General features: G+C 48.1%; 1 protein-coding gene across 1 annotated transcript; it reads left to right on the top strand.

Annotated features, from left to right (window-relative positions):
* Nucleotides 1-499: 499 nt before the first annotated feature.
* Nucleotides 500-2,366, top strand: LOC136546231 (WRKY transcription factor WRKY76-like). Its single transcript, XM_066538197.1, has 3 exons — nt 500-912; nt 989-1,445; nt 1,551-2,366. The coding sequence occupies exons 1-3, from the start codon at nt 758-760 to the stop codon at nt 1,914-1,916; spliced, it is 978 nt and encodes a 325-aa protein (XP_066394294.1). The 5' UTR covers nt 500-757; the 3' UTR covers nt 1,917-2,366.
* Nucleotides 2,367-9,029: the final 6,663 nt, after the last annotated feature.

The raw sequence follows: 9,029 nt of genomic DNA, 5'->3' as shown, positions 1-9,029 counted from the left end.
GGCAGAAGGCGCTGCTACGGGTGGGGGCAACAGAGACGGCAACGCTGGGTGGTGACAGGAACGGTGGCGCTATGGTGAACGGAATAGGCAGGGCGGCGAGGTGTGGGAGACAAAGAGATGATTAGATATATTTTTTTATCTTTCAGTGGGAGGCGTCTTATGGATGAACCGGCTATTATACGACAGAGGTTGGCCTCATAATAAGTAGAACCAGTCTTAAGATCGTTGCAAGGCATAACTTTAACAGTGATATTTGGGTAAATTCGTTTTTGTTTTTTTTCCCCCTTATTTCCATGCGTGAAGAGCTATAGCACCACGTACAGAACAAATAACAGAGAGCGGACATTTTAGCTTCACCCACGTCTCGTCATGTGCTGCTACTAGGAAGGCAAAACCAAAGCCGCCATTCTCCCACGCAACACGAGCGAAATGCGAACACAATACAATACTCGAATAGATCTTCGTTGATGTAAATCCGGGCCCGTGCGTGCTTACCACCGGAAACAAACAGAATTGAAGAAGGCACCGGGCGCTCTTGGTTTCGTTTGGTTGCACGCGCCAATCCCCGGCCCGTCGTCGTCCATCCCTCTGGCTTGGCTGCTTGCTCCGAGGTCCCCCCTTCGGCGGTTCGTCCCTTCCGCTATATTAACCACCACGCCCTTCCTGCGGAAAGCATTCGTTCCGATCCGAGTGCGGAGAGACAGCTGCACTGCACGCTCGCTTACGCGGAGAGACACAGACGCAGCGCAGGTCATCGATGCTGCTCATGGACTCGGCGCGCCGCGCCGGCTGCTCCCCGGTCTGCTTGGACCTCAGCGTCGGCCTTTCGCCATCGTCACTGGGGAGCCGCCCGGAAACGACAGCTGACGCTGAGAGGCTTGACCGTCCGCCCGCCGCTGGCTGCAGGGTGACATCGTCCCTTTCTGACGGACCGACCGCTGCCTGTCTTCCTCGCCGCTCGATCGGCTTCCTTGCTCCGCTTGGTAACTGAACGATCGCCATGCATAATGATGTGGCAGGCCAAGACCCTGGAGGCCCGGCTCACCCAGGTCAGCGAGGAGAACCGGCGGCTCACCGAGATGATCGCCTACCTGTACGCCAGCCAGGTCGCGCGGCAGAGCTCCCCCGACAGCCACCACCAGGCCAGCAGCAGGAAGATGAGCAGGGACAGCCTGGAGCCGCCGTCGAATTCGAGCGACGGCAACGGCAACACCAAGGCGGAGCCCGGCGACCATACCGTCGAGAGCGCCCTCACCGACGAGGGCACGTGCAGGCGGATCAAGGTCACCAGGGTCTGCACCCGTATCGACCCCTCCGACACCACACTCACCGTCAAAGACGGCTACCAATGGCGAAAGTACGGCCAGAAGGTGACGCGCGACAACCCGTCCCCGAGAGCCTACTTCCGCTGCGCGTACGCTCCTTCCTGCCCCGTCAAGAAGAAGGTACTATATTTCATTTCACGCATTTCTTCGCGGTGATCGTCGGCCGCCAAGAAGAAGGCAGTCTGTCGCTGACGACAACTCTGTTCAATCCTTGGAATGGAACAGGTGCAGAGGAGCGCGCAGGACAGCTCCGTGCTGGTGGCGACGTACGAGGGCGAGCACAACCACCCGAGCCCGACGCGCGCCGGAGAGCTCCCAAGCCCCGCGACGGCGAACGGGCCCGTGCCGTGCTCCATCTCCATCAACTCCTCCGGCCCGACCATCACGCTGGACATCACCAAGAATGGAGGGGGCGGCGTGCGGCTGCTCGAGGCCGCCGAGGCGCCCGACCTCAAGAAGCTGTGTCAGGAGATCGCGTCGCCGGATTTCCGGACGGCGCTGGTGGAGCAGATGGCGCGCTCGCTCACCAAGGATCCCAAGTTCACCGACGCGCTGGCTGCTGCGATCCTGCAACAGCTGCCGGAGTACTAGTGCCTAGCGTCCCCCCCTGTTCTTAGTACTTCGAGTGTCCGTCTTCGAAGAGCGGTTCTTCCGTCAGCAAAGAAAAACCTTGGTAGGAACAGTTTTACGTTTACTGAGATTAGAGCCAAATCTCCCTCAAATTTGTATGCATAATTTCAAGTTTTTTTTCCCTTCTGGTTAGGATCTGAACTGTACTAGTACTGTACATTTCACATGTCCATACACCATACTTCCATCACCAATTTAAATAAGGGCCATTGTCAAATATCACAATTCCCAACTGTGTTCTTTTATCAGAATTTGATCCTCCTAAGGTATCAATGACCAAAATTTCGCCACGATTTCCTCATAAAATACATCTTCCACAAGATTTATCCTACACATCTTACGGTGTTTGGAGTACAGTTTGATTAAAGGATGTGTGGGTGATTAATTAGTTTGAATATACCTCAAACTTGAAATGCATCTTTCGCTCAAATCGTATTCCGATTCGATCTCATTTGTACAATAATTTGAAATCCAATATCTGTGTTTTACATTTTTTATGCAAAAGTCGACATTCTCAAAGTATATGCAACAACCAATTAATTCAATATCTGTGTTTTACATTTGTACAATATCTGTGTTTTACATTTGTACAATAATTTAAGATCCAATATCGGCTTAACCCAATTAATTCGGTCGTCCCCATATTCTATCATTTGTAATGCCTAAAACTATGCCGCCTTGATCCAGGATCAATTGCACAAGAGAATTCATAGTTTAATATAATTTCACATCACACTAAAAGTATTTAAATTCACATCAAAAGTTTTATTTCACACTTAGTTTAGCACAAGCGCATATCCATACATCAGAGTTCTACTACGGAAAACCTAACATAAGTTTGGTACATTCTTATGGAACATGCACACCCATAAGCTACATCTCACATCGAGGGCACGCTAGTACTCAGCAAACTGTCTGGGGGACTGAGGGCAACGAAATATCCATCCATAAATACAAGCGTCCTCACCAGCAAAACTCAAACCCGCACTTGCCAAAAATTAATGGCGCTGCTAACACTCATACGTCCGGACAGATGGGGTGCCCAGACACCCATACTTGTAGTCCGCTTCCCGTGTCATTTTGCGCACCTACGTGAGGCCCACGCCGCATGGAGGCACCCGTACAAAGAGGAGTCTTAAGCCAACGGTGACCACTGCTGCAGGGCGTGGTCTGCCTGCCGCCACTAACCGCCGTGGAGGCGAGAAACACCATAAAAAAATCCGACCATATGGAGATCCGCTGCACTCACCTGATCTACTTTTGAAACATTCAGATGCAACACTTGCAACATACACAAAAAAAAGACAGATGAAACACTTGAAATATGCTTCTGAAACAATTACAAAAACACCTAAAAACACTTGAAAACCATTGCAAATATACGATACCCAGATAAAACACTTACAACATATGTGTGAAACATATGCAACATCCAGATAAAACACACCTGCAACATATGTCCGAAAACATAAATAAAACATTGGTAACAGACCTTTGCAATATATGGAACACCCCGATCTACTTTTGCAACATCCATCTCAAACACTTACGACATACATCTGAAACATCTTAAACACTTGAAACATACGCTTGCAACATGCATTTTCGCCCCTTCTTCTTCTTCTTCTTCTTCTTCTTCTTCTTCTTCTTCTTCTTCTCCCGTGCGACGCAGAGCAGAGCGGGGAACGGTTGGGTCCGACTAGTCGGCGGCAGAGGATGGTGGCGCGGCCTTGCAGCGGTCAGCTACGCCTGCGCCTGCCCTGGGTCCAGCCAGCGACGGCCCCGTCTCCTTGCCGTCTGGCGTAGGCACGGCAGAGAACGGGGCACGGCATAGCGTGGCGGGGGACGGAGGCGCCGCGGGGGATGGGGACGCCACAGGGAATGGCGTCGGCGACACACCAAAGTGGTCGCGTGGCGTGGGATGGAGGCACCACAGGGGATGGCGGCGGCGGCGCAGCAGAGTGGTGCGGGCGGATGCAACCGTGAAGCCGTGATGACCGAAACGAGTGGGGAATTTCTGTCACAACATGCTCAGTAGAGAGTAGAGAGATTTTTTAGGGGAAGTAGAGAGTAGAGAGATGGGGGAGAGCATAGAGGGGAGCAGCTGGTTGCTTGTTGGGCCGGACTGCTGCGCAGGCCCGGGAACACGGCGACCGGACGGACGGACGTCCGCTCCTAAGCATTACCATTAGACTAAGGCCCTCTTTGGAATGCAGGAATTTCACAAGAATCTTGCAGGAGTTTCACGGAACCAGTTCATTTTCACAGAGATTTTTGTAGGAATCTTGTAGGAAACAGGGAAATTCCTTCAATTCAAAGGGGGCTAAATCAAACCATCCTAATTTAGAATTCGTCAATACCCATGGCCACTACTGACGCTGTGGAGCCGAGGTCCCTACGGCAACCGCCAAGAGTGTAGCCGGGTGAGGCCCATCCATCCCACTCGAGGTGAGCCAAATCAATGAAATGAAACTAGTATGGCACAAGAGTTTTTATGTTTAGAATAGTCCCATATTAGGAATTACATTTAGGAGAACTCTTCAATCTGCTCTCAAGAGTCCCCGCTGACAAGAGGGTTCGCTTACTTTCCATCAAAATCTTTACCCCTCCGAAATGACGAGAACTTTACCAGCCCTGGCCCCTGGACGGCGGAAAGAAGTTGCCTTTGGTTCCATACCTGGCATTTTAGCCTAGGCCCAAACTCAGCCCAGCCCACGTAACAAAAGCGTTCTGGTCATTTCTTTTAGCGGCCTATAGCTGACAAAGCCCAAAGGTGATACAAGGAGGATGCAGATCCTCTGACGAAGAAAAAAAATGAGGAACAAGGCAAACAAGTGACAACTACTCCCTCAGTCCTAGAACAAGTGTAGCTAGTATTATTGTCGGTCAAACTTTTTAGCATTGACTATATTTGTAGAAAATATTAGCAAACATTTGTATTTTCAAATAAGTTTATTACGAAAATATATTAAACAATATATCTAATAATACTAATTTTATATTATAAATATTAATAGTTTCTTTTATATATTTGGCCAAAGTTAAAATATTTCTCAAAAAACAAGAATGACACTTATTTTGGGATAGAGGTGACAGAGGTTTTGACGTCATCGGCTACACCGGACACCGCTTTAAACTCGGTTGCCGCTGCTGGCTTGGGACGGATGACGGAGTATACGCCAGTCACGAGGCGCTCAACAGCCGAAGGGGAAGCAACGCTGGCTGCTAGGGCTGTTTCTTGAGGCCTTGTGGGCTGTTCATCCGTGGGCTTTTGGTCCAATTAGAAAGTGGGCTCTACATGTATACTTTATGTATATGTTTATTTTTCTCATCAAAATCTTAGGTATACAGGGGATACCCCTGGCGCCGACCCTGACGGTAACGTATGTTGCGGCCCGAATATTCGAGTGAGGAATCTAGATGCGTCTGAAAAAAATTAGAAGACCATGCAAGTTTCACCTTTTACTTCACGGAGTTGACGCTATTGGATGAAGTCGATCTCGATCAGCATTCAGGTAGCAGGTCTAGTGGCTAGTGGGATACAGGAGGCACCCCACGTCCACAGAAGAAAGCACATCACTTTCCGTCTCTGTCCTGCGTCTGCAAACAGAAATATCCGCCAACCCTACGATCGAGCCGACCATGTTTCACGACCCGATCAGGTTTTATGTTAACAGCAGGTTTATTGACAATCAGGTAGTAGTAGCTAACTACTTACGAAGTAAGCATATTTTAACTGTTAGTTTCTATTAGAGTTGGAACTTGGATGCGGACTGTGGTATGGTCTTTTTGGTATGGCCTAGAAGCAAAGTACGGGTGCACAGGATCATTTCAACAGTGTATGAAACTTGCTCACGTTGTGAACAACCCAGGAAACGAAAAACATCTGTTCTTTGATTGTAGCTTTGCACAGGTTTGTTGGCAGCTAGCTGCTAGTTCTTCATTGTGTTGCATTGTTCCTGCTCTGAATTTGCGAAAATAAACCAGGGCATATATATATATATATATATATATATATATATATATATATATATATATATATATATATATATATATATATATAGAACTACTATCCTGTAGCTGGCTACAGAATAACTTATTCTGTAGCCACTTTGAGTTACGATAATTACTATGTTATTTTACGAGATTATAGTAACTCCTTACTAAGTGGTTTAATATAACGTTATGGTAAATATCCCCATGTGTTATAGTAACCTAAATATCGTAAATATGTATTTATATTATGGTAAATTAGTATATAAATTATAGTAAATGGAGGTGGCTACAGAATAACTTATTTTGTAGCCGGCTACTATATATATATATATATATATATATATATATATATATATATATATATATATATATATATATATATATAGCCCTTAACAATGGCGCGCAACTGCACGATCGACGTCGGCAAGTCAGCTCGTTAGTTCTCGGCGCGTTCGATGTGTCACTCCATCACGGGCACACTGTCCAGTTGGTGGCTCTGTCTTTTGCATGCCGAAGTGCCTAACTCCCGCTCACACTCACACGACTGATGTGATGAGCACGGCCTGCAGCTCGATCTCCGCCGGGAATGTTCGGCACAGCCGCACAAGCTGCAGGTAGCAAAGGGGTCCTTCGCATACTAGGGCTTTCGTAACGAGCAGAAGATGCTGGACACACAGTTTTGTTTTGCAGACGAGACGAGCCCTTATTTGTTTGCGTCGCTCGGAGCTCGATCTCCCACTCCCACTCTGCTTCGTCGTTGCATCCATGCACGCGGCGACCAAACGCTCCCTGCCAAAGTGCCAAAGCAGCAGGGTTGACCCCGTGGCGCGTCCACCAGCAGACTCAACTCTGAAGTGGGCCAATGATCCATGTGTGTGACAGACGTTGCTCAAAGTGGTTAGACATGGTCAACCTAGTTGCGGCCGTATACTTAGGCCCCATTTAGATCTAAAAATTTTTGGATTTTAGCTACTGTAGCACTTTCGTTTGTATTTAACAATTAGTGCCTAATTATGGACTAATTAGGTTCAAAAGTTTCGTCTCGCGATTTCTCACCTAACTGTATAATTAGTTTTTTTTCGTCTACATTTAGTACTCCATGCATATGCCACAAGATTTGATGTGACGGATACTGCGCAAAATTTTTTGAAATAGCCTTATTGTATACCACGTTGTTTTTATGCAGAGGCCGACCGCAGGAATCATGATCCTTTTGGAGTTTATCTGGACGGCCAGTTGGCTCAATCGGGACTGGTGTTACAAACTAACTGCTCAGCCTAACTGCATGTCTGCATTAGCACTGCTGCACAAATGGTTCGGTTACCTGGTCCATCAAGCTGGACGAGGGGACATCACTGATGATTAGCTCATTTTCTCCTGTTCAGCTGGTATTAAAGCCGGCTAAAGCTGTTTTACTGTAAGAGAAAAATACTGTAGATTCTGGCTAATAAACCGGCTAATAAATTCAAATGAACAGGCTGGAATAAGCTGGATTACTGTTTACCGTTTACACGAATGTTGAGCCACAACAAGGGTAGCTGTGGGTTTCTTTTAAAAAAAAATGCTTTGGGTTTCTTCCCAAGTTCAGAATCTCAAAGGTCGCAGCTGGGACGACCGGACGAGACAACAAAGCTTTGACCGGGTCCACCCTGCTTACGTTAAGAAAGCAATGCCTTAATTTTCTATATAAAAGAATGCCAAGAAAATGATAGCCAGTTTTGACAAGGTGAAATTATGTCTTTCAGAACATAATAACGAACAACTGAAATGGCAACAGATATATATTATGTGTGTGCACTAGTTCTTCATCATCAGTCACATTAGGGCACTCCCAATGTAGACTTCACCATAATTTTCATGTCTATTTATTACCCCTCTATTTATTGAATTTTGCTGATGTGGCGCTGTATTTATTGAAGAAAGTGAGGATAAAAACAAGAAACGACGTCTAAAGGCCCCTTTGGCACGGCTCATACAAAACGGCTTCATCGGTGAAGCCAGAGCCGGTGAAGCTAGAAAAACTGGCTTTTCCCGACTTCTAGTTTATTTTAACTCCGGCTTACAAAACGGCTTCACACTACATTGCATCAATTTACGTAAAATAGATGAAACCGAAGCCGACGTAAGCCGTGACAAAGAGGTCCTAAGATAGACTCTGAGTCTACGCGCGACACGGGGAGGAAGAAATCAGCGATATTTGCGTTGGAAAGACCAGCCTCGTTTCCATCTTTCCCATGCATATCCCGTGCGCCCGAGCCCCCGCGCTGCGTCCGCCCGATGATCGCGTGCGTCCCACGGAGCCTCACGCGCGGCCGCCAGCAGGACCTCGCGCCGCCGCAGAGCCAGGATGCGGACGTGGTGCTGGCGCCGCTGTCCCTGGAGCGGTCGATTCGTCGGTGCGTTGCGCTCGGTGGCGGGAAGGACGAAGGAGATGCAGCCGCGCAGCTTCCGCGAGCAGGCCTTGTCGATGATTGTGCTGGCCGAGAAGGTGTTCCCGAGCACGGTCAGCTCCGTGATGAACACCGGCGGCTGTGGACGGTGTACAGGTGTGACACATCTCACGGCCGGATGAGGCAGCTGCCTCCCATGCCAATCCCTTGGTACTTGTCCAGATTCTCATGTACAACGAGAAGGAGGTCAATCCCATGGTGCTCGTCCAGATTCCCATTTGTAGAAACGAGAAGGAGGTATGCACTTTAGAATAAAAAGGTTGCATCGTGGAAGATAGTTTCTTAATTAGAGCGCTAGGACATAGAAACTGCTCCTAGTTTCTGTGAGTGCCTTGCAAGCTAGCTACCGCAGACACCGAGAATCCGGGACACCCCCTGCATCTCGTCCGGACACGCATGCTGCATGTTTTCTTCCTTCGCCGTTCCTCAGGCGACGAGTCGCTAGCTGCCGTACGGCGATGCTGACAACGTAAAGAGAGGCATCGCTACGGGCGCTTACGGAGAAGAGAAACAGCTTTCGTCCTCGTCTTGTTCGTTTCTTCACCTTGAACATATATAGGGTTTTATTATTTAACTGTAGTTCGGGCATTTAAAAGCACCCCTTCGCTGCATGTGTGAAGATACAACA

Source organism: Miscanthus floridulus, chromosome 3 (assembly GCF_019320115.1).
Source record: "Miscanthus floridulus cultivar M001 chromosome 3, ASM1932011v1, whole genome shotgun sequence".
Taxonomy (NCBI): Eukaryota; Viridiplantae; Streptophyta; class Magnoliopsida; order Poales; family Poaceae; genus Miscanthus; species Miscanthus floridulus.
The sequence above is the reverse complement of the archived record's forward strand: the minus strand, read 5'-3'. Positions and strand labels throughout refer to the sequence as shown.